The sequence below is a fragment of the Xenopus laevis genome, chromosome 2L (assembly GCF_017654675.1).
Source record: "Xenopus laevis strain J_2021 chromosome 2L, Xenopus_laevis_v10.1, whole genome shotgun sequence".
Classification (NCBI taxonomy): domain Eukaryota; kingdom Metazoa; phylum Chordata; class Amphibia; order Anura; family Pipidae; genus Xenopus; species Xenopus laevis.
Genome location: NC_054373.1, coordinates 146,437,844 through 146,464,962, shown reverse-complemented (window position 1 = coordinate 146,464,962; position 27,119 = coordinate 146,437,844). Strand labels below are relative to the sequence as shown.

At 38.6% G+C, this 27,119-nt stretch overlaps 1 protein-coding gene across 2 annotated transcripts in view; it reads left to right on the top strand.

Moving 5' to 3' along the window:
* stat6.L (signal transducer and activator of transcription 6 L homeolog) overlaps positions 1-27,119 on the top strand; it is an 80,940-nt gene that overhangs the window by 36,836 nt on the left and 16,985 nt on the right. The window contains exons 2-11 of one of the 2 annotated variants that reach the window (XM_041581074.1): positions 2,451-2,488; positions 3,614-3,752; positions 4,882-5,014; positions 8,805-8,888; positions 12,072-12,248; positions 13,343-13,491; positions 14,336-14,464; positions 15,547-15,735; positions 17,299-17,386; positions 18,954-19,076. In XM_041581074.1, the coding sequence (XP_041437008.1) occupies positions 3,628-3,752; positions 4,882-5,014; positions 8,805-8,888; positions 12,072-12,248; positions 13,343-13,491; positions 14,336-14,464; positions 15,547-15,735; positions 17,299-17,386; positions 18,954-19,076 (1,197 nt within the window). In that variant the 5' untranslated portion in view covers positions 2,451-2,488; positions 3,614-3,627. 2 annotated transcript variants of the gene reach the window in all.

The following is a 27,119-nucleotide window of genomic DNA, read 5'->3' as shown; positions in this document are numbered from 1 at the left end:
TCCTGCTTTTCAGCTCTCTAACTCTGAGTTAGTTAGCGATTTAAAGGGGGGACATACAGTAACTGTTCAGTCAGCTCAGATTTAAAAGCAACAGTTATGACCCATGTGGCCCCCCTCAAGTCACTGATTGGTTACTGCCTGGTAAAAAATTTGTGGAAAACAAGAGAGCTGCAAAGCAGAAAGTAGTGTTCTGTAGTGATGTGTGGGCCGGCCCAATACCCGTGGGACACACGGGTTGCCCGGGTTCGGACCGACCTCACACCCTCCTTTCCAGTTGCGGGTTGAGCTCTTCTGTCTGCTCTCCCTGCCTGCTACCTTTCAAATGCCAGCTTCCGACTTCCGGGTTGAACTTTTATAGATGTGCTCCTGGGTCTATAAAAGGAATCCAGAAGTCAGGCGCGCGTGGAGGGAGGGCGTGTATGGGTCGGGAAACATCCGACCCGCACATCACAAGTGTTCTGGCTATTATGTTAGACATCCATTCACTCCAGCCTTTATACATTACATTTTTGACTAACTATATTAGAAATATTTTTTCACATTCATTATATTGATATTGTAAAAATTGCTGATATTTTGAAATTAGGAAAGAAATAATGCAAATTACAAGTGCTTAGAAGGGCACTCTGACAATGTTTTCATTGATTTTCTCAAGGTTTACATGTCCTTTAGGTTGACCATGGAGTTCAATGTAGTTCTTGTTGTCTGACTCTTTCTCCAACCTTCCCCGGCATAAACAGCTTGGGCCCCATGGCTTTTTCTCTGAGCTGGAGTGGGCTTCAATATGCTAAGCTTCTAGGCACAGAAATGGCCAGCAGACAGTAAAAGTTCAGTACAGGATCCATTATCTGGAAACATGCTATCCAAAAAGCTCAGAAGGCCATCTCCCTAGACTTAATTTTACACAAATAATTCTAATTTTAAAAAACGTATTCCCTTTTTCTCTGTAATAATAAAACAGTACCTTGTATTTGATGGCAATTAAGCTACATGAAAACCATATTAGTGGTTAAACAATCTTATTGATTTTAATTAAAGTTTAAATGCTTTTTATCAGAATTAAGGTAAGGAGATCCAAATTACAGAAAGGTCCCTTTTTCTGAAAACCCCTGGTCCCAAGCATTTTGGATAATAGATCTTAAACCTGTGTAAGATATTGCCACTGGTTATGCTACTAAGTGAGCCTTATTAATCAGCATGTCTGTATGTATTAACGCTGGTTATTAATACCGTATTCAGTGGTTTATTTGGTGTGGGTGCCACTTCTGCTTTTTCTTGACAAATACTTTACTGCTGAGCAGGAAGGTGAGATGTTGCATTATTTCTGTGTTTTGCTTTTATTGTGGAACTGACCAGTTTTGGTGTCATAAACATGTGGCCACTCGGCTATGACCTTTAAAGACACTACTTCCGATGACACTTGGGTTCATTTATAAACACTGGGCAGCTTTGTACCTGGGCAGTAACCCATGGCAACTGATTTCATTGTTCCACCTGCAGCTGGCTGAAAAAAAAGTCTCTGATAGGTTGCTATGGGTTACTGCCTGTGGGCAAGTTTACCCAGTGTTTATAAATGAGCCCCGTCGACTGAAGTCCACATGCCCTGGCCTAGGCTCAACAGAAAATGCCTTGATTGTGTATCTTAAATCATATTATTGCTCTTTCCCTGTTTACTTGGGATATGCAGGAGAGATCATCCAGAGCAGTCTGTTTCAAGTAGTGGGTTAGTGTCTCTAGCAATCAGTTTTCTCAAAGTAAAAATGGGTAAATGTATCGGCACTAACCCTGATTGATAGTTAAAAGTTGGATGTTTCTTGTTGAGTTCCTAAAATAAAGACTGACACCAAGAGCAATTTGTATTGATTTTGTAGCTCTAGATAACACCTATAAATCCATGTTATTCTGCTTCCTAAAAAAGACAGATAGCGCAACGTGATACTGAAAGTGCATCATTGCTTGATATTTGAAAAAGTAGATACGAAGTGGCCAAATGTTGAATTAAATATTCGGTATATTTACTGATCCAAATATAAAATAACTGGGAGCATTAATAAACATCACTGAAATCTATAACTAGTGATGGGTCGAATTTGCGCGAAATTCGTGAAACGTCGTAAAATTCGCGAAACAGCGCCAGCATTTCGTTTTTGACGCCGACGGCCGTTTTTGACGGCGGCGTCCGTTTTTTTTCGATGCAGCGGAAAACATTTTTTTGACGCGGGCAAATATTTGCCAGCGAATTTTCGCGGGCGTTTCGCGAATTTATTCGCTGGCGGCGAATCGCGCAAATTCGCCACGAATTCGCGCCTGGCGAATAAATTCGCCCATCACTATCTATAACTTATGCATGTAATACAATATCCATGATCTGAGATATGGAGAAAATAAGAGCAGGTCAAGAGTAACTTAAAAGTGATATCTGACATTTTCCCTCGCTATTTCTCTCACAGCAGTCGCAAGGGGACAGTTCAGAACACTCAGAGGCATGGTAATGACTGTTTACTTCCTCAATTGCTAGCTTTTAGTAGATAGACTATAATAATGCACCACAAAGATATTTTAGGATCAACGATACATTATAGGCCTCATTTACAATGCAGGATGCAGCTTGCAAAATACAAAAAAAAAGCCACAGATATTTGCACTAATTTTGCAGCTGACACAGACCTGTGCCATGCCCCATGTATCAAGCGCTAACTGTGGTAGACGGCACTCATCTTAGCATTGGAAAAGGGAGAACAATCTGCGCTGGGCCCCTCCGGGGTTTTTTTGCAGGGGGGAAGGTTGCGGGGCTTTGCTACACCACTGCACCAGTCAGATTTTTGATCAGGCAGTCAGTGAAGTGACCAGCAACCTGGAGAACCAAGTGATCTGTAAGCAGGGGTGTAGATACAGAGGAAGCAGACCCTGCAGCTGCAGGGGACCCCAGGGGTTATAGCATACCTCCCAACTGTCCCGTTTTGAGCGGGACGGTCCCTCTTTTGACAACTCAACCCACAGTCTTGCGTTTGTACTGGAAACTCCTGATTTCTCTGCACTGAACAGCCGAAAAAGATACAATGTTTCTAACTTAATTGGCTCTTGGCAGAGAACCCAGAATAGACTCACAACTTAAAGGGCAATTAAACCTGCATTAGTAAAACTGTAATAAAACATAAAAACTACAGAAAAGTGTTCAAACTTTCATAACCTGACAAATTTTGTAAAATGGGCATGGTAATTAGGGGGTGTGGCCGCAAAAAGGAGCGTGGTCCAAAAAATGTTTTTGTCAGAGCACCAAAGGAAACAAGTGATCATCTAATTTTGCTATGAAGAGCACAAATTCGCCATGTTTTCTTTTTAAAAAAAAAACAAAAAAACAGTGGTGCTTTAAAATTAGTTTGTCTGAAAAAGGGGCAATGTTGAAAAAAACGGGGCATCCCACTACAGCCATTAACTGTAGGTGCATATGATAATCTATTTGAGAGTTAAATGTATGCTACATATTCTGATTTTGAGATCACAGAAATGAAACTGACTAGTTCCAGTATTTCACTTGTTATTGAAAGGCTGAAATAGGAAGATCACTGAGCTTTCTGTTTCATGTAATTTCTTTTTTGTTTTTGTTTTGCAGAACCCATAGATAAAATGGCTCAAGTGTCTCTTTGGAGTTATGTGTCCAGAATTGGTCCTGAGAAGTTTGAAAATATGTACCAAGAATTTCCAATAGAAGTTCGGAGTCTCATGGCTGATTTCTTGGAGAATCAACCCTGGTACATGAAATTCTAAACAAATTTGCAGCTTGCAAACAGAAGTAAAATAGAGGCAATTTATACACATATCATAGTGAGAGGGGCCATGTTCCTTTCTAATTGTAGAAGTGATACAATTATTTGCTAAAAATGTAAATGAAAGGAAATCATAGTCACTAAATGATCCAATAGGATTTTATGTAGCACCTCCAATGCAAACAACTCTTTACTGGAAGTGGACTAGATAGAAACCTCTTATCCAGAAAGCTTGAAATTACAGGAAGGCTGTCTCCATTAGACTCCAATTTAAAGTGATACTGTCATGGGAAAACATTTTTTTTTTCAAAACATATCAGTTAATAGTGCTGCTTCAGCAGAATTTTGCACTAGAATCTGTTTTTCAAAAGAGCTAACTGATGTTTTTATATTTAATTTTGAAACCTGACATGGGGCTAGACGTATTGTCAGTTTCCCAGCTGCTTCCAGTCATGTGACTTGTGTTCTGATACATTTCAGTCACTCTTTACTGCTGCACTGCAAGTTGGAGTGATTTCACCCCCTCTCTTCCTTCCCCAGCAGCCCATCAGTAGAACAATGGGAAGATAACTAGATAACAGCTCCCTGGTAGATATAAGAACAGCACTAAATAGTAAAAATCCAGGTCCTACTGTGAAACCTTCAGTTACTTTGAGTAGGAAAAACAACAGCCTGCCAGAAAGCAGTTCCATAGTGCAGCACTTGCTCTTTCTGAAAGCACATGACTAGGCAACATGACCTGAGATGGCTGCCTACACACCGATATTACAAAAAAAACAAAAACTTGTTGGGTTAGGAATGAAATGTTAGGAATGAAAGGTTAAATGGTAGAGCATTCTGGATAACAGGTCCCATTCCTATAGATATGAACTTATGTCCAGGGGTCTTTGTAACATAGTAACATAGTAACATAGTAACATAGTAACATAGTAAGTAAGATTGAAAAAAGACACACGTCCATCAAGTTTTTTTTTTTTTAATTTATATTTGTAAATGACCCCTAAAAACTTTGTGTGGTGCCATTCTGAAACTTAAATATAAACTTTACCCCTACTATTAGACTTTTCAGTGCCTGTCATCATTAAAATGCAATGCATGTTCCTGTTGCTCACAGGGAGTATGTCACTGGATCAGATTCATTCTGCTTGGAATTGGCAAATACTTTGATACAGCGTTTATTGGAAGAACTTAAGAAGATCTCCAGAAATAGTGGAGTTGCAGTTCATCTGATTCATCAGTATGTACAGGTAATTCATGTTCCCCGCTACTGGACTATTTCCTGCTGTTAGTCTAAGCATGAAGTACTTTGGTTCTGTTAATTCTAGGACATCACTTGACTTCTCGTGCATTACTGGTTCTGGTTTCTCCATTCTGATATAAATAGATTGCATGGAATTGAAATACTGTTTATTCAATATAACATACATTTTACAACCAGTTATGTGACTTGCCAGTCTACCAATTCATACACATTCAAAATATAAAATACAATAAGACTATATCATAAGGCCACTCAAAATTCAAAAGTATCTGATAAAATTAATTTTAAAACGTTTTCAAAATTCCTCAGCAAGAAATGGGGCCCTCAAACAGTACCTGGAAATCAACAGCCGCAGTTGTTAAAGTGCTAGTGTAATAAGCAGCCACAATTATTCAAAGTACCAGTGGAAACAGCAGCCTTGGTTTCTTAAGATGCCAGTGCAGTGTCCGGAACTAGGGGTAGGCAGAAGAGGCAGCTGCCTAAGGCGCAACAATTGGGGGGAGCTGGGCAGCGACTTCTTCTGCCTACCCCTAGACTGGACCATGCTCAGCACTTTTGCACGCACAAGCGTCACCGTGCATGCACGTGAACAAGCTACAGGGGAAGGAGGGCGGCGAGCTGGCCAGCTGGGTTGCCTAGGGCGCCCGGCCGGCCTGGCTCGCATCTGAGTCAAGTTACTGTGAGTTACAGTTCAGCAACTTCCCATTGTTGCACAATGACAGTGCAGTCAAGTATCTGTGAGTTACAGTTCAGCAACCTCTCATTACTTGTGTGGTATCTTAATTGTGGCAATACTTAATGAAAAACGGATGGAAGTGGAAATTTACCACAGTTTCATGCTGTGTTGTTCGCAGTGCCAGTGCTCCCAGCGGACACAATTGTTCAAAATACCAAGGCAAACAGCAGCCAAAGTTTGTTTAAAAGGGCCCATGCAGCCACATAGCTATGAGTTACAGTTCAACAACCTCACATAACTTTAATGATATCATAATAGCAGCTGATAGGTGAACAAATTGATGAAAATTGGTCACAGTTTCCCCGGGGAATTAAATGTGTGCAATTTGTATATGAATAAACTTTCCAAATGAATGTGAAGGGCACTACCAGGCTCCTTATGGGCATCCCCTGCCTTAAAACAGTATGAAAAGATCTCACCAAACCAGCTATTCATATGCTTCACTCCTTATCACCCACAAATACTCTGGCTGTGTCCCCCCAATGTTCTGTGCTGCTCAAGATCACTTTCTGCTTCTCCTGTGAGCAGTGCCTTACCAAGTCGGCCGGGCGCCCTAGGACTATATAGCCCCTCCTCTTGCGTGTGCGTAAGAGTGCCTCTTCTGCTTTCCTCTAGTTCTGACCCTGCCTGTGAGGTTGCAAAGATGGAGCTGTGTTCTACCTTGTGCATGAGTTCCACCAACAGGCTTTAAATCTTATTAAGCAGTATTATTATTGTAAACAAGGTCTTCAGATTGTTGTTTGTTTCACGTTTCAGTTATAAAATCTTCATCAGGCAAACTACTCACTGTTACAAAGATTCTTAAATTCCTCCTACTTCATCTCTATTTGTTCTATTTAAAGATTACCACCATTTTGTTAAAGGGAAAGTAACCCAACAATACCAAAATAAATAGGACTAAAAGGTTTCACTGTATATACCAAATATTCTATTTTGTGAATATTTAAGCCTCTGCCAACTTGTTTACTTTGCCAATCATATTTACAGATAACACAATGAGCACCCCTTTACATTCCATTTGGTCTGTGAAAAAGAAAAGATCCCCCTAACTATTCTCTATGATTCTCTGGTCTCAATCAATTCTGATGTTGGTCTAGTTCTTGAACCAGCTTATTTGGCTTTGACCAGGATTGTTCAATATATGGATTCCGACATTCAGACTTTAGGTTATTTTCTCTTCTGCTATTTTCAGCCAGATTCCCAACTAAATACATTCTCCCCTGCACATGTCATGTACACTTACAGTACATCATTGTCAACAAAACAAGTGTGTCATTGCACTTATACAGGATTGTGCAGATGAAGCACCATTCTCCTTTATTTAGAGTGCCTCAATAAAGCATCTTGATCTTATACTCCTTTATCTAAAGTGTATTAATGTGTCTCACGGAAAGTGAAATCATTTGATTTATTTTACAGCCCCAAGAGAAGTTTTACAGTAGCTTTTATCTGATGCACAGGGATCCTGTATGAGTTCATGTCTGAAAGCTCTATTTCACTAGTTCTCCTAGTTCCACATTGTCAGTTATCTGTAAGTGGAGACCACAGAGACTGAAATAAATAAAGAAGGTTTGGGGAAGGTGGTTACTACCAAAACGGGATTCGGAGACAGGATGGAGTTAGAAACTAGAAACTAGAACAGTATGGTGCAAGCATAGACTATTCAATTGAACCACTAGAAACAAAGCAGAACAGAATAGACAATGTATAGGCAAAACAAGATGAAGTTGGTGGAATACTAGATAGGAAGGAACTGGGCATAGCAGCACTAAAGTACAGGTTAGTGCTGCTACAGAGGAAGACAGAAGAAGATCGCTTTGTGGTGCTCACTGGTATAACCCTGGGCTGGGGCAGTTTTCTGCTGATAGGAGCACTTGCACTGAGTTTCAGGTAAGTGAATATATTCACTTGGGGGTATTAGCATTTGGCACCCCAAGTACTCCAAGCCTTTCCTTCTCCGTTAAGCAAAGTTATAGGGGTTATGTAGGGGTGTTAAGCAAAGTTATATTTTTGATGTTTTTTGCAAGGAATTTAAAACATCGGTCTATAACTTATTGCTGCAAGAGTTCCTGGGATATTGGCTCTGAAAACCGTGTTGGCTTTATTCATAGTAGAGTATTTCTTCTAAATGTATTGTTGTACTGAAATATCTAATTGTCCCTGGTTCACCCACAGATACTATTAGGAACATTGATTAAAACATGCTGCTTTCAAGTTTCATTTGTAGAAGTTGGTGTTTTCTTAAATGGAAGCAAACACTTGTGTCCCTGTCCATAGTTAATGCAACTGTGATCTGAGGGTTAAGTGCTGCAGACCCCATTTTGCCTTCTTGCCAAGAGGCACCCACAAACCTCTAATAAATGTTCCACCCCTCCATTCAGTAAGCAGTTTTGCCACATGCATGTAGCATTACAATTGGAGGGGGTTGAAGCTCTTTTACACCATTATGGGAGTACCAAAAGCCAACAAGAGCAAATCCATGAATGCAAGGAGCATTGTGGGTAAAAAATATTAGTAAATGAACCCAGTTGTCTTTTTAGACTATGGATACTGTATATAAAAGTGTCAAGCAGAGGTTCCTGCAGAAAGTTACACAAAGGAATTGTAATAAGTGCTGATATTTCCAATGGCTGGAGCACTGGCCCATGAGTGTCAAGACTGACCAGATACCATGTGCCAAGATGTAGTATCTCACTTTAGTTTTGGAGAGGCTGAGGTAGAGTTCATGGATGGAATTCCACAGATAAGGGGCAGCAATACATTTAACTTATGGAATATTTAGCAATAGTGGGTCCCCTGTTGGATTGTATGTGGTTGCAAATATCCACACATGACATCTTTCACTTCTATCTAACAAGAAAACTATTCATTTTACTATTATCCTTTATATTTATAGCTCCAACTAATCAAATATAGCAATTTAAGGTAAATAGGTTTCCAACAAATTACATTTCACTCGTTTTCTAAATGTGTTTATTTAAATACAGACAGATTTGATTATTTCTCGTTTGCTGATTGTGTTTTTCATTTGTGAATGCAGAGGATATCAAAGCAGGATTCAGTGCAGACAGTGCTGCAGATTAAATGTCTTCTGGAAAATGAAAAGGCGGTGGTCTTGAAACAGGTAAACATGCATGTTGCATAGATTCATGGAAACAAATGAATTTTAGGAAGGAAATGCTGCAGTTTTTGTGTTTACTAGCTGATAGAGTAACCATGTGATATAACAATGTATCAGTGCACCTGCAGGTTAAATAACTATAAATGTATAAACCACTTGACAATTGAGGAGTTACAGGGTAGGATACATTGTAACTGTTGTATCCACCCTGCAGTCCCCCAGTTAACCAGTTCAGGTGCTATAGGTCATTAAATTAATAAAACACAACATTTATTTTTATTTGGTTAAAAAGCACACGCTGACCAATATACATGACCCACCTCTGTAGATTAACCCCAGAGATGCTGGACAATGTCCATAAAATACACAAAAATTAAAAGCACATAGGAAGGAACCGTGGAGAGTATACGGACTGCTAACAATTCAGTCACAGTCTTGTGAAATGGCGATCATGGGGTATGAGTTTATTGCACCCTTTATATTTCTCCAAGTGCTTATACACCCTCTTATTCTCCTAACAAGGGATTATAAATCAACGGCAGTGTCGGGTGTAACCACCGCCCCAAAAATACAGTTTAGCCACCAAGAGCAAAGCGAGCAAGAGATCTAAGTGATCTGGTTAGGTGACTGCACACTTTGCTGAATAGTATTAACCTCCAAGCTACCCACACCTCCCTTCCGTTAGTTTCCCAGACTTTTCTACCTAGCTACGTAGGGAGCTTGTGGGAGCTGGTCCCCCACAGTCCACCGATGCCACCCAACGCGTTTCGCCGGGTAACTGGCTTCTTCAGGGTCATAAGCTTTTGTGTTTATCCGTAGCTAATGATATCAAAATATAGACTTAGTTCTTAGTATGTAAGCTGGATAGATAAATTAGGTTTAATACACTGTCCACAGATTATACAACATTTAACACGTTTTCTTCAAATTTCCCTTTTTTTTTTATTTGTGTTTGTCTTTTATTGTGCCTTGGCATTCCAAGTGCACAATGGCAGATTAAGCCGTTAATTCTGAACCTTAGTCTAGAGATCCTGAACACACTTTTATTGCATAGCTCTGAGACTGGATGCAGGTACAATGGGCCAGATCCATTTTTATGAGAAAAGAATATCTAATCTACTTCAATTCCAGATTGTCCCATAGAGCCAGATGCAAATCAATGAGAACTCTATTGAGGTATGGGAAAAACTGGAATGAAATTGGGAGAAAAGTTGTTTTTTTCTCCTCAATTGAACCTCCCCGATAAGATATAACATTATCATGGTATTTAATCTGGTCCAGTAGGTAATGTACAGGTATTGGACCTGTTATTCAGAATGCTCAGGATCTGGGGTTTTCAGGATAAAATAACCTTGTTATCAGCTAAGTGTTGGCCATGAGTAAAATTTAGATCTCAATCCTTCTTTTTACATGGTTTATTGGTATTCTCACAAACATTCTCAAGTAGTACAACTGCTCTCATTAAAGTAGTAATATGTGGGGGATAAGGCATTCTTCTTACGCAAAGAATTTTTAACAGAATTTTATCACAAAATATACATCCACTCCATGACTCAATTTTATAAGGTGAATAGTGTCAACCCTAAGAATGTACATTCCAAAACATGATTATCATGTAAGTTTAAATTTTTAAAGAACAAACATGATCTCCTTTCTGTGTTTTACTCACCAAGTACACATGGTGTTTCCCCTTTTTGTCTTGTTTGCAGCTGAAAGTTAACTTTTTTTTTTTTTTTTTTTACAGTACAGAGATATTTTCACATTATTCGCTTAGAACAGATGTGAGAAAATGTTCAGTGGCCTATCAATAAACCAAAGATATGATCCAAAGATAGGAGAAGGAAGAGGAACTCCAGCAGTATTACTGCAAACAACTTTTTATTCCAGGCAGTGGTAAACACAACATGTTTCAGGTTCAATACCCTTTATCAAGTGAATAAGGACCTTATTCACTTGATAAAGGGTATTGAACCCGAAACATGTTGCGTTAACCACTGCCTGGAATAAAAAGTTGTTTGCAGTAATACTGCTGGAGTTCCTCTTCCTTCTCCTATACTTGGATCATTTGCAGCAGTTGCAGCACAGAGCAACTATTAAGGAATTGGACGCATACCATTTGGAAAAGCTGTGCTAACCACCATCCCCCTCTTCTATTTAAACCAAAGATATGATAAGATTTACTACATGGTTGCATAGTTTTCAGTGATATTGTTATAGCCTATGTATGAAATCTGAGAGACGTAAAGTAGTGTTATAAATAAAAGTGGTTGGGCCTTCAACAGCAAAATCAATTTGGTAACCAAAACTTTAAGTAAGATTATAATTTTACAAATATAATTTGACAATATCCATAAGCCAGGACCCTTCTGGGACACCCAGTCTGTGTTCCTTCTGTTGCATAGGTTCCCTAACTATGAGGTTCGGTGTTGTGGTTAAATTCTTTTTTGCTGTCCAAAATATTTCTGCAAACCCAGAAATATGCCTGATTAATAGGGTCCTTCATCCTTCATTGCATAATGAAAAAAATATATATAATTCTAAGTGACATTACAATATATATTCATTACACATTTTCAATGGTTTTATGCTATTGGTAAATGTAGTGTCTGCTGCAAGCTTCAGAAGAGAGGACAGAAGCTCCAGTGCATGCATGATTTTTCTGTCTCTCTGTACCCTCATTGGTCACTGACGTTTATGTTCCGGTAAAGCTGCATTGGGATTGGATAGGCTGGAGGGGAAGTTCCTACTTCGACCATCCAATCCCTGTACAGCATTGCCAGGATTTATAAAGGTACAGAGAACTGAATAGGAGAAAAATCATGCATGCACCTGAGCTCCTTCTGAGTCCTGCAGCACGCTGACAGCAGGGGGCCCAGCTAATCAAGTAAGTGAAGCATGGCCAGGCCCCCCCTAAGACACAAAAACCCATGCGGCCAGGACAACTGTTGCCCCTGTGCCCCCCTGATGGTGGACCTGATTGGTGGGGCAGGGTGCAAAGTCTGAACAACATGGCAGCTTGCAACTGTTTGACCAGTGATAAATGACCCCTCTGTTGCCAAACAGACCATCTGCACAAGAAATCAATAGTGCATATCCTTAAGCCAGGACCAGCAGTCTTTTTTTATATCCTAATAATAGTTTCAGGTTGTCACTGCTTTCTATTTTTTTCAATTTCTTTCCATCTAGGTTCCACGCTTAAGCGTGAGCCTCAACCAGAGAAAGGAGGAAATGCAGTTCAATGTTCAGATAATGAAGCTAAAGCATAAGTTACAGCAAGTTACAATGGTTCAACAACAGTTAAGAGATGCAAAGAAGAACATGGGCTTTCACAATCAAATGCACAACGTGGCAAGTCTACATATGGTAACGTTGCATTAAGTATGAGGTTTAATCATAGAAGGAGTAGTTGCATTAGGCTCATTAACTAGCACCTGCTTTATAGCACCAATCTCTGTGCATGCATACTTGCATATTACCATAAGGTTTATAGTAGGATGGCAGTTATCTAAATGTTTGCACTACTTGGTGTAACCACTTACATTTAGATTCAACAAGGGACCCTTCTGGTGCTACTGAATGATGCAATGAATAGGGATGTAGCGAACTGTTCTGCGGCGAACTTGTTCGCGCGAACATCGGCTGTTCGCGTCCGCCGCAAGTTCGCGAACGTCGCACGACGTTCGCCAATAGGCGTTCGCGTCAAAATCGTTCGACCATTCGACCATTCGATTCCTTCGATCGCTAAAATCGAAGGATTTTCGTTCGAATCGAACGATCGAAGCCATTGGATTGAATGAAATCATTCGATCGAATGGCTTTAATCGTTCCATTCGAACGAAAATCGAACGATTAAAATCCTTCGATCGTTCGAATCGAACGATTTTCGGATGTTCGAAGTTCGCGAACAGTTCGCGAACTGTTCGCATTTTTTGCCGGTGTTCGCGAACGGCGTTCGCGAACACATAAACGGCAGTTCGCTACATCCCTAGCAATGAATACATTGCTAAAGGAACATAATGGTTCCACTTGAAACACAAATAGAAAACCTTCACTTACTGCCTCATTATAAGCATTGACTTTTTAATAGAATGTGCAGACTGAGAGAGAAACATACTGAGGGGAAGTACTGCAGAGAGATTTGCTAAATCTGATACAATTGTGTGGCACACGTTGATGTTTTTATTTTACCCTAAAGTATGGCATGCTTTAATGTGTATTTTTAAAATATGTCTTAAAATACAGCCATGCACAACTATCTGTGACAGGTTTTAGGGAACTCCCAGACTGTGCTGGTTTGTGTCAGACCAAAAAACCTAAAATGCCATTGTGCAATCCTTGCAGTTACACATCCTTATTATTTTAGCATTGTTGTTAATCTGTTCAGTTATTGGGCTGCTCTTCTTGCCGCTCAGTGTTAAATACTGGGCATATAAATAAATATATATTTTTCTCAATAGCAATGGGAAGTGCTCGTAAAGGAATACTTTCAAATTTTGGAGAGTGCTCAAACTCAGGCCCTTAAAAGGATCAGTATCTGGAAAAGACAGCAACAGCTTGCAGGGAATGGTGCCCCATTTGATGAGAATCTGATTCCCCTGCAGGAAAGGTAAGCAAGTTGAAATTCTTCTGCAAGGCAATTAAAACCATATTGAAGGAGTTTATTGCATAATCATTTTTACTTTAAGAATGCTAAAATGACATTATTTCCACTTCCACTTCAATTACAATGGAATTGTTTTCAATCCATTGCTAAGCCTCCATGCCTCATTCACTCTAATGTAAAAGAATGATCTGTTTAACAATACAGAACTGCTGACTATTTAATACTATATTTATGCCTGCTTAACAGTAGCCAAGTACCAACCCCTGAAACATTCCTGCTGTTACAGAAGTTGGCCACTTCATCAAATGGTTTATGTCCCTTTTAAAGTAATCAGCACTTCTCTCAAATAATCTTATCAATGCAATAATTTCTCAGTGTTTGTAATAAGGGCCCTCTAAATTTCCTCCATTGTTTATTTAATGTTTATCTACCTGATGGTAATAAAGGATAAAAAATACATGGCACTGTAAAGAGGGAGCACTATATATGAAAAAAAGGTAACACTTAATGGATATATACACTATAGAGAAAATATATATGTAACATACATAGCTTTTAATTTATTAGCCCTGTTCCCTATTTGCTCCTGCCAATCAGATAAAGAGACATTCAGCTCCAACTGTACTGTCTTATAATTATGTATTATCAACACTACATTACATTGACAGTCATCTATAAACACATTTAAAAAGCTGAGCCCCATTAAATGCTTTTATACCAGTGCAGAATGGAAGACTTAGCTGAGAGACCTGTACAAACTAGTTCTTAGAGAAACATTTTAGAATACTTAGAGCTATGCTTGCGTGTGTTTCTATTATGCCTAGTACCTTGCCTTTTCTCTTTGCAGAATGGAAACAATATTTGCAATGTTTCAAGATATTGATCGAGCATTGAAGGACTTTAGTTTATTGGGGGAGGAGGTGCCATCAGGGCTTCCTGAAAACATGAACAGTTCCCTTCGGACTCTCATTACAAGGTCTCTTTTTTCATTTCTGTACAGTATGTCACTTAATCTTGTATGCCTGAGTATTATCTTCCCATTTATCAGTGTTATGTGATAGCAAAAGTGAGCACCAGCTCTACTCATTCTACTCATTCTTTAAGTAAAGAAACTTATTGTGTCCCCAACTTATTGTGTACCCAACTGACAGACTAACAAAAACTACTTATTACATTTGCATCTTACCTTGAGCAGTTATTAATTAATTTTTCCTGCTCTTTTTATATTTGTAGTGTAGTCTACATTGGTTTTTAAGGCTATGTCCTTTACTATATGCCGTGAACTTCCCAATCCTAGACTGGCAAAGCTGCCATTCATATAAGGGCAGAGACACATGTGAAGATTCAGGGAGATTTAGCGCCCAGTGACAAATTGCCTCTTCTTCGGGCAACTAATCTCCCTGAACTGCCTTCCTGCCGGCTAGAATCGAAATCGCTGGCGGGATGCTGCTCAGAACGCTTCGTTTTCCGATGTCGGCCGAAGTTAGCCAGGCGACTAAGTCTCCCCGAATCTTCGCATGTGTCTCTGCCCTTAAAGTCAAGCACACTTCGCTTGATAGTCACTTCACTATCACTATAGTCACTATCACTTCACGTATCACTAGGAGCACATTGACCCATGAACAATAGAAACAAGTCAGTTTGCTTGATTTTCCTTTTACCCCCTTTCTGCATACATTATGAGAAAGCAAATGAACGCCAGTCAGTCTCCTTGTAGAAGTCATTAGGTCAAATGAAAGCAATGAAAGCAGTGAAAGTCTGGTTCACACTCACTGGACACTGTACTGCAGCAGCTCAGACCACATGTTCCAGCATTACATTTGACAGAAATCATGTCAGGATGCTCATAGAGGAGCTATAGATATAGAAATGTATAGATTTCGACTATTTAAAAAGAACCTCAATATGGACGTTAATGTCAGTTATTTGGGAAATAGTCATGTAATTTACAAATTAGAATCAAATATGGTTATCCAGTGTGTCGATCTGAACAGCCCTATTGTTAGGAATGTTTAAATTGCTATGTTTTATATTTGTTCCCTTCTGTGTTGTCTATAGTTCTCTCTTGGTTGACAAACAGCCCCCACAAGTGCTGAAGACACAGTCAAAGTTCCAAGCCAGCGTGAACTTCTTGCTTGGATCTCGACTACTCAGTAGTTCCCCCAAAATGCCTGTAGTGAGGGCAACTATCATAACTGAAAAAAAAGCACAGGAGCTCTATCAGACACCTATCGGGGAGTCCTGGAAGTGAGTATGCAACAGTGTTTCTTGTTTCATTCCCTATTGTCCTTTCAAACATTGATCCAAATGTGATTTATAGGCTATTTAGATGAGAATAGATACATGTTATTGCACTTTAACATTGGTTAGCGATGGACTTGAACTTGATACAATGAAGATTAACATAAAAATAACCAGTTGGCCCATCCTGCTTGCCCACTAAGTACAGGTATAGGATCTATTATCTGATATGCATGGGACCTGGAGTTTTCTGAATAAGGGATCTTTGTGTAATTTGGATTACCATGTCTGCTTAAAAAAAACTTTTAAACTTGAAATAAATCCCATAGGATTGTTTTGCTACTAACGTAGATTTATGCAGCTAAGCTTGGATAAAGTACAAGGTACTGTCTTATAATTACAGAGAAAAAGGAAATGAAAATAAAAATTAGAATTATTTACTTATAATGAGAGATGGCCTTCCTGTAATTCAACGCTTTCTGGACAACAGGTTTCCAGATAATGGATCCTATACCTATATCTAAGTCTTTTAAGTTATTAAAACAAAATCAACCTAACTCCCATCCACAAATTTAACTCATTTATCAAAAAGTCAGCTTGAAAAGTCTTGACAAAATCGTGCGATATTTAAATCGTATGAAGTGACCCCCGAATTCCTTGGTTTTTTTCGAATTGTCGCTCGAAAACCCCAACTTTTTAGGATTATCTTACGGAAACCAGAGCAGAAACATCTTCAGGGACATCTGCCATTGACTTCTTCATGACCTCAACAAGTATTAGCTAGTGTATTTTCGGATTCGGATGTTTAGCAGCTTTGGAGTAGAATAAATCTCTAAAAAAAAAAAAAATACATTTTTTTTTATTCCTCTAAAAATTCGAGTTTTCCCATTTAAAAATCCGACAAGAAAAAAATTGAGGTTTAATAAATAGACCCCCTATTATTCCTTCCTGTGTTAATGCTCAGCTCAACTTATTAACAACGCTCCGCCCACACTAGTTTCTAAAAGGCTCACTATTATTCTAAGATATGTGCTGATATATCAGGGAGGTTATTTTCTCCCTGGCACAGTTGGGTTTCCTTGGTTGCAAAGACTTGACAGATCTAAGCTGCAGGCCATTCTGGCAGAGGCACAGAAAAAGTCCACTCTCTCCCTCCACATTCCTGTGGCCCTCTTTGTGTTTAGCCCAAGGAAGGCAATGACCCTGTTTTTGGTGTTATTAATGATCTTTTTAAACCACCCACATATACAACAACACTGGTTTGCTGCTATAGTTTGTCACTGTTCCATGTAAATGGCATCCAGCCAGGATTAAACAAGTATTTGCTCTGGTCACAGAAGAATCCCAGGGCACTACAAAGAGAGTGTTAAAACAGATTGGAATTATTACTGTCATAAGGAAGGTTTTAGAATAAAATGCTAAACTTTATATTAATAATGATACACCAGTGTTCTGTATTTCTCTCCAAAGTCAATATTGCTCGACTATCATCACTTTCCTAACACAGCAACAATTTTATTTTTCCAGTAAACAACACAAAAAAAATAATAATAATTTTTCTCATTGCAGTGAGGGCGCTGGTGATATTGAGAATGGGAAATCTGTCCTGGAGATTGCGCCAAACTCCAAAACGTGTGGTGCTGTTTTCAAAAATTTGGTAGGATGAATACAAGAATCAACTTTGATTATGCCATTATCTGCACTTCATGTTATATCCCTGGTTCCATCTATTCATTAATTTAGAGACACCCCTCAGATGAATAACCATCTCTAAATTTTGCTGTATCTGTAACAGAACATATAACAATCTGACACCATAGGTCTCTAGATGCTAATTTAAAAAAAAAAAAAAACACTTTTTAAATTACTTTCCAAATGCAAATAAAAACAACATGACTGCTACCTTTGCGATCAATCCCATTCCATAAGGTAACACGATCGTTTTAAATCCATTTCAATTACCCTTCCTAAGCCATTTGGTCCATAGTCACCATTATGTCCTGCCTTTGTTGTTTTGTTTTGTTATGTTTCTTTCCTTCCTTTCCTCTCTTTCTTCATCTTCTTCAACTGCTTATTTTAATTCCTCTGCCCATGCTACTTTATCAATCAGTTTCAGACTATGCTGCTCCTATTCTACAGATGAACATCGATAAGTGTATATCTGACCTACTATATGTACTATATGTTATTATATGCCAAAAACTATGCAATCTGGTATGATACAGTGGGCACATAACAGCAATTGTTGACAGTAAAACAAAGCAACACATTTGAAATATACACATAAGCTGCAATGATGTGTTATATGGTTTGTTGTCTAAGGGCAATGGCACACAAACCCCCATATGTAATAAAAGGCACTAAGGTTGCCCAGGAGCAGTAACCAATAGCAACCAATAAGATGTTTGCTTTTATACCAACTGATTGGTTGCTTTGGGTTGCTGCTCCTGGGCAAACTTAGTGCCTTTTATTACATAAGCCCCAAAAAGATAAGCCAGCTGAAGTTGCTGCAAACTTCGAACGACTTTGGAAAAAACGAAGCGTCACATATGTTTTAACCTTCACTGATGTAGAATATTGCCAGTGGGAAAGCCCTGGGAGGAGATTAGTCACCTGCAGAAGGGTAGATGTAACATGGGCGACTAATCTCCTTGTGTGCAGTTGCTCTAAATAAAAACCTTGCCATAGCCAACAAAATAAGGGGTTGGTTGATAAAGTCCTGGCAGTATGTTATCCAGTAAACTAAGCAAAGTGGAAGAAATAAAAGAAAAGCAATATTGTAATAAATGGACACAAACAAATACATAGATAAATTCTGATCAATGCCAGCCATTCCCCAAAGCAGAAGTGCTGCCAGAATGAGCACTCAGTGTGCCCTTGCCCCCCTGCCCCCTCATTGTTCTTGCACTTATGCCAAAGGGTATCATAAATGACCCCTACTGCCTACTACTTAACTAACTTAACATACTTTCCCTAATGGAGTGCACATCATTAACTAGATGTATGTATCTGTGTTCCCTGAGCTTATATGGTTCTCTATTACTTACAAGAGGTATTGATATTACATTAATATGTTTTACACTGAGGCTAGCCTAGTTAAGTAGAATTATTGAGAACTTCAGATAGAGCAGAACAAACGCTCAAGAAAACTGATCCCTTGTTCTGCTTTTTTTTAACCTGCATTTTATAAACCTATTTCTGATATGTACTTCTCATTCCTCCAGTTGCTGAAGAAGATAAAACGGTGTGAGAGAAAGGGTTCCGAATCAGTAACGGAAGAGAAATGCGCTGTGCTGTTTATAGCTGAATTCAACCTGAACTCCATAAACACAACGTTCCACATACAAGTATGTGCCCACAATGCCTGATTGCTATTGTTACTCTTTTGCTGGGTAAATATTTCATGTAGGTACAGAAGAGTGTCTGATCAATGCTTGGAAGACTTGGATATCAGTCGACTCGTTGATCAGGCTGGATGGAAAATTTTGATCGGTGCTTTTGAAGGCACCCAAACATCAGCCACTGTTAGTGCTGAATTGTCAGATACAGTTAGAATGTATTGAAACAAACTATCTTTCTTGGAAAGATCTTTTCCAAGAAAGATTGTAAGTGTTACGTCTTTGGCCACCTTTAGAACTAACTGATGTTGACCAATTTCAGGGCTATGTGATAATACGGGGACGTTTTCATATAATTGTTGGAGTACTATCACAGGATACTTATTCCACGTTTCACCATCAGCAGAAAATGTTCTTCATTACCTTGGGTACAGAAACCACTTTGTGTCAATACCTACTCAAAGTAACTGAAAGAGTCGCAGTGGGACATGGATTTTTACCATTGATTGCTGTTCTTATATGTACCAGGGAGTCTTTATCTGGTTACCTTCCCATTGTTTTGCTGAAAGGGAAGAGGGTGATATCACTCTTACTTGCAGTACAGCAGTAAAGAGTGACTGAAGTTTAAGTCACATGACTGGGGACTCCTGGGAGACAAAATGTCAGAATTTAAAATTAAATATTAAAAAAAATCAGTTTGCTCTTTTGAAAAATGGATTTCTGTGCAGAAATCAGCTGGAGCACCACTATTAACTGATGTGTTTTGAAAAAAACAAAACATGTCTTCCTATGACAGTATCCCTGTTAATTTAGCTAGCATTAAGTACACACTCCTTTGCCCTTTGCATGCCCTGGCACTTCTGCCTTGTGTGTCATTAAAGGACAAATAAAATGCTATTCATTTGGAGGTGACAAATTGTTAGGTACACAGTGAAAATAATCACTCTTACTTGATTGCAATTGGCTCAGGTCACTATTCCATTGGGCACCACATTGTCATCTTTCTTGAAGGCCCAGTGATCCCCTCAGCTGTCCTGGACTGTGCGTGTAATATAGTAAATGTCAGAGCTTAAACTTCACGTTTTTTTGTCCTCACATTGAAACAATACATTTAGGACATATTGTATCTAGCATCATACCATGTAAATCTGAGCATGAGTTTCTGAGGGAATTTGATGAATTTTATTGAGTGCTTTCTTGGTTAGAGAAGTTCGTGGAAAATGAAAAGGCGTAGGAAGAAATGACAAACGTATTCGTGTCTATTTGTCCAACTGCAGAGATAGAATTTGGAAAAAGTAAAATATCCAATTGTCATTGAAAAATTACTCAATAAATAGAGGCCTCAAAAAAAAGTACGCCCTTCTGCAGGTGGCATGGATATCCCTAGACAATACTACTTTAACCAGCTGCTAATCACTGCCGATCAGGAAATGTCATAAGGATCAATGTTAAATATTCCAGTCCTCTTGCAAGAATTGAACATCATGTGGAATGCAACACAGAGGAGCAACACGGGGAGACGAGATTAGAGCAACCAGTCCCACTATCCAAGGTACACATACATTTTAACAATATTCAGTTTTTGGTATATTTGTATTACTGACACAGCTTTATTAATATTGGTGGCACAATCAAAACAAATGCAATTAAGATAACATACTTTTAATAGAAATAGTAGGACTGATAATACCTATTTAATTTTATTGTTAAGGTCAGAAACAGCTCATATATTATTTTTATTTTGTTGCTTCAACAATTCTGAAGTTGACTACCTATGTGTCTCTCTTTGTTTTGTTCCATGAAAGAGCTGCTTGGAGACTCAGAAGTCCATTTTGGTCACACCAGCAGTCAACTGAACAAGAAAGCTATGCTTTGTTCTATCTTTGTCCCACGTGTATCATGCCATACAGAAACTAGCACGCATTCTCCTCCATCAACCGGCAACAGGATGGCCTATATTTGAACAGTTTCAGTTCAAAGTCTTTATGGGCAATATGCTTTAGAATCTACCCAGGCAAGGCGTGCTAAAGAAAAGGCATCCCTCAACAAAAGGCAAAAAGGGATGATCAAAGCATTTTTGCAATTAAGTTGCATCAAGGATGTGGCATATGCATGAAACGCATTGCCTTTTGCTGAATCTCTAATCACGGATACACTACAGAAGGGATTCATGAAAAGACTGTGCAAAAACACATGTACTGTAAATAAATATAACCCTTACCAACCAACTTAATTATCCTAGCTGTATTCTCCTCTGCAACCTTCATTCATTCCAACTCAAGATGTTGGGACCTAGACTCTATGGTTTCCCTACTCATCTGCTTTAAATAATTAATACACCACTGGTCTCTGTTGTATACATAAAAATTGTAATTTGTGCATAATGCTTTTTTTTTTATATTTATTTCCATTTATGTGTCATGTTTTCTATTATAATATTTGGCCTCTGATTGCACTTTTATACATCATTTTAGATTCTGCTTGGTTTGTTTTTTTCTGAATAAATTGTGCTTTAGTTTGATTTATAATGTTAAAAAATATTGCTAATATTTTAAGTAATGTGGTTTTAGTGCCTTGCTGAGCCTTGCCTGAGCATGTGACTTGCAGAAGCATGTTGAAACTGCAGTCAGATATCTGTAGTTTGTAATTTGGATTTCTTTCCCTCAGCTCTCTCAATGGACCCAGATGGGAAAACTGATAACTGTTAACAAGCCCCAGCTTGCTCCATAGCCTTCTCTCAGTAACAGAATTGCAAGAACAGTACTTTGTATCTATAACTTCTTTTAAAGGGGACGAATTTCCACTTCGGGAAACGTCACCATACTTCACGCTATTTTGCAATGAATACGTGTATTTATCAATGTGTGAAGTTTCGTCTCAGCAAATGCTGGCTTCGTTTCACTGGTGAAACTTTGTCAGCATGAACATTTCTAAGCAAATTTTCTCTAGCGTTACTTTCTTCCTAGGGAAATTGCCTTAACACACATACGTTTACGTCAATTTAAATATGGCGGGTACATTTAGGAATATATATCTTTATTAGTGCTGGAAGTGGCCACTTATTGTTCAAAATGTCCAATGAATCCATATAAAGACAAAACAAATACTCTATTGTCCAAGACATGAGCCCACTCTAAAACAAATGCGGCATGAGCTTCAAATGTGTAAATACCTTGTATTTAAAAGTTACAACTTGTAAATATAATCCTGCATTAAAATATGAAAAAACGGCAGCATTTTGTCTTTTTTTTTATGACTTTTTTGGCATATGGGATATGATGTCACTGACATAATAATGCTGAGGATGCAGCTTCATCTTTTCAATTCCCAGGTAAAACCTGGAGAAACAGACTCGAGCGAAAAGGGAAATGGATTGGAAAGTTCGCACTTTGATAAATTTGTGGGTAATGATAGTTCATTGAGTGAAAATTCGCCTGGCAAAATGTTGCAAAGATTCTTTAGCGTTGAGCTTTTTCACTAGGGAATTGTCCGTTTCACCTTAAGTCAATTGGCGATGTCCTTGCAAATTGTCATTTTGGCGAATTTTCACTAGAAAAGCCCACTTTGCCCTTTAGTAAACCTGCCCCAAAGAGTATTCATGGGGCAGTACGGCGGTGGCTAGTTAGCACTTCTGCCTTGTAATGCTGGGGTCCTTGATTCAATTCTCCTCTTTGCCTTTTCTGCATTGAGTTTGTATAAAATGTGTTTGTGAGTTTCCTCCCACATTCCAAAATCCATTTATTCAATGAAATACTGCCATACTATAAAGCAGCCTATGCTTTGAGAAAAACTTATACTGGGTTCTAAATTCTGATAAAGTCTTCATATCACTGCTAACCTGCTGATTGTTTACTGTGTATTATGTACCGTAACTCCCTCCCTTTCCCTTCTTTCTTATCTCTACTTTATCTGTTCCTTCTTGTTCTACTCTTTTTTTATTTTCACTTTTCATGTTCTCTTTTATATGATTTAGATGTTTGATTGGTCGAATTATAATTGTTTTCTTAAAAAGCAAAAATAAAAGCTTGAAAAAAAAAATAAACAAAATAAATCAAGATTTAAAAAACAAACAAACATTTTACCAGAAATGAATTACGGATACAACTGAATGTTGTTATGTCTGGGTGTGTATTTAATAATTAGCGGTGCTGAATTGATAAGAACTTCTTGAGTACAAGGATCTTCAAGTGAAACTTGTGTATCACTAGGAAGGCAGTCCAGGGACCGGCAGAGAGGGGCGGCACTTGTAGAGCTCATATGGTTTGTTTTCCCTTACAGAAGTGTGTTTGGTGGGGATTTCCAGAGCCAGAAATACCCCCAGCTGGCACTTCTCATAATTCACAGATCTAATTCTAGGCATTTATTTAGTGCTTCAGCTTCCCATCTGACAACAGGCTGAAGCTAATTGCACTTGGTTGAGGTAGCAGAGGTTTCAGATCTGAATCTCTTTGCAATGAGACCACAGTTTGCTTCAGCTGCTCGTCAGATGGTAAATGCTACGTGTCCAGCATTAGAAGAGCAAAAAGGAAAAAGTGCAGGCAGTGAGAGTGACAGGCTGCAAGCACAACCTGGTTAAGCACAAATTTATTGCAAGAAATATTCCTTTTCATGGAAAGAAACTCACATTTTTCAAGATTTATTATACCCCAAAGCTGCTAAAAATCCAAAAATACTCCATGACAAACCTGTCGAGGTCATGAAGAAGTCAATAGCAGATGTTCCTGAAGTTGTTTCTTGACCTCATGATCTGCACTGGATACTCTAATAAAGTCGGGGTTTTCATATGATAATCCGAAAAAGTCGATCAATCGTACGATACGAATTGATGTCTTTTTATGTTGTGACGTTTTGTCACTTCGAATTTTTTTCGAAAATAGTTATTAATAAATGAGTTCATCTTTGTGGAAGAGAGTTTGGTCAACTTTGTTTTCATAAAAAAACTGAGATTAATTTGAGTTTTAGTAAATCAGCCCCCTATTTTCAATTTCAGTATTTGCCCTGCCCAAGAAATAACAAATATGTAACCGAGAATATCCCAGATATTTCTAATTTAAACCAGACAAAAAGAACAATTAGCAAGCCCTAGTTTTTTTAACTAATTATAAAAATGGTAAAGTGTACTGCCCCTTTAAAATGGTAGTATTAAAGGGTTAGTTTTTTTAAGCTGCCATTTCGGGGATCTCCTGACAGAAAATAGGAAAGAGGGAACCTAGAACAAACCTACAACAAACTGCTGCTTATTAAATGCTAAAAAGGGAAATTGTGGTCACCATTATAACTATGTTTTTCTATAAAGCAGTACTGCACTGATGCTGTGACCTCATAATACACTTGCACAAACATGCAATCTTGTCCTTTTAATATATTAAACAACCCTGACCTAAAATGCACTTACTATTATAAGGAAAGTGAATACAGAGGATTTATTCTGTATTTAAAAAAAAAAATGAAATACAGGTATGGGAGCTGTTTTCCAGAATGCTGAGTTTCTGGATAAGGGATTTTTCAGTAATTTGGATTTGCTAAAAAATGATTTAATCCCAATAGGACTGCTGTACCTCCAATAAGGATTAATTACACCTTAGTTAGGATCAAGTACAAAGACCCTGTTTTATTATTACAGAGAAAAGAATAATTTTGAATTATTTAACTAAAGTGGAGTCTATATATTCCTGTACAAACAAGAAGCTATAAAACTTTTTGCGGCAAAAACAAAATTAGCAAATTCATGGGTGGTGAAATATTGTATTGTATATATCAGTGTTTTCTCATGTGTTTTGTGTCACCTGAAAAATTTTGTTTTTTTTTTTGCTTGGGGGGAAAAAACAGGAGAAAAAAACACCCATTGACTCCAATGCATTTGTCTCAAGGAATAAATGCAGAGAAAAAACACCCATTGACTCCAGTGAATTTGTATAAGAAAAACTACCTGTGCAGCAGGGTCGCCCGCCGCGCCATCGGCGGGGACGCCCGCCGCATGGTACTTAGCTCCGGCGCCATGTTGGTTCTAGGGCATGCGCGGCGTGCCTGCGAGCCTCTTAGAGGCGCTGGCGTGTTTGTGCCAACGCGTTTTTGCGCACGTTTTTAAAGCTATTTAAGGCCCATTCAGTGTACAGCCCCTTGCCCATGATAGAACTTGTTTCTAGTGGTTTCCTGAGCCTTGTGCATCTGATCTGTATCTTGTCTGTCTGATTACCTGTGTTTGACCCTGCCTGTTCCTGACTATTCTGCATTCTGTATCCAGACCCTCGCCTGCCTACGACAACTCTTCCTGCTTAACCCCTTGATTGACAACCCGGTTTGACCCTTGCCTGCCTGACGATTCTTGTTATCTGCCTGCCTCGACCCAGCCTGTCTGACGATTCTCTTGCCTGCTCCATTTGTACCTTGACCTTCGACCAAAAAGACTCTGCTAACAGCCGTGCCCCTTTGCCAGCCAGAACATCTCACCTTGTACCTCTCGTTAAGTCCAGGTGGCACCCAAGTAAGCTGAGGGCTCCTCACGAAGCCCAACGGTGGTCACACTACTGGTGAAGCCGAGCCGAGACCAGGGTACTTGGCACTTGTTCTGGTATTGGGTGCCAGTCGTGACAATTTGTCTCAAAGAATAAATGCAGAGAAAAAAAAAAACTGTTGACTCCAACGCATTTGGTGCAAGAAAAAGAGCCCATTGACCTCAATGAATTTGGAGCAAGAAAAACGCAGCGAAGAAACAGCATTTCACGAATTGTTCCACAGTTTCACAATCATTTACCGGTACTGAAGCAGAACAGGGCAGTTTCGCGTATCGCTATTTATAATAATGTAGCACTCTGAAATAAGTATCAGACACACATGGTCATTAAACCTCTAATAAGAGACTACACTGTTCATGAGAAATGGTCTAGAGTAGGTACTGTTTAGACATGGGGCATAACAGTTCTGGAATGTGAAGCTTTTGAAGTACAATTATAAAAGGCACAAGAGGCACCTTTGCTTAGGGTGTTCGGAATTGGCAAATTGATTAAAGGAAATGTGAAACTATAAAGAGTTATGGACTGCTGTACATTCTGCGTCTTCATGCAATGGAATCAAATGAAATTGGATGTATTCATATTCATTATTCACAAAAGTGCTTGTGGGGAGTCTGGAGACAGAGCTTGAATATTTCAGGATTCAGGTTTTTTTACTAAAATCCAAATTTTGATGATTTAAATAAAAAAAGTCTGACCAAACTAGGACCTTATTTATCATTAAAAATCATGATTTAATTGAATTGGGGGGAAACTTGATAAAATCAAGCAAAAACCTGAAACGTACGGAGTTTTTTTTATCAGAATCGTACTTTTTTATGGCTTTTCCCCAAAAAGCGGGATTTTTAAGATTTTTGCCAGAAAAAACCTGAAATAGTTGGATTTTCAGGCTAATTCCAGCACAGAAACTTCCAAAAAGGATAGTGACCTCTCCCATTGACTTATATACAACCTCGGCAGGTCTGAGATAGCAGATTTTCGGATTCTGACTTTTTGAAGCATCGGACTTTAATAAATCCCAAAAAATTCAAGTTTAAAAAAAAAAAAGCCTGACTGGACTTTAGTAAATAACGTAAATAACCCCCTCAAAGTGCATGTAGGTTTGAAACACATTAAATCGTGTTATTAATTAATGTTTATTAAAATTTTAAAATTGTACCAATTGAGCTCTATACAGTAATTTAATAAATCTACCAGGTCTAGTAATGATTAGCAACCCATCAGCAGCTAGCATTTACTGGTCACCTTATCTAATTGGCTGCTGTGGTTATTAGATTTGGTGGACTATGGGACAGATTTTGAAAAAAATATGAGAGTCACCCACATTCTATTCATTCCTATGGGATTTTTAAACGCATATTTATCAAATGGTGAACTCTGACTTTCACCCATTGATAAATACATTTGTAAAGTCCCATACAAAAGAATAGAAAGTGGGTGAGTTTTTCTGTGGCAAACTCTAATCTCACATTTTGATAAATCTGCCCTCTTAGTGTTCCATAGACTTTAAGTTCTTGTAATAAGTAACTCATTTTTATTT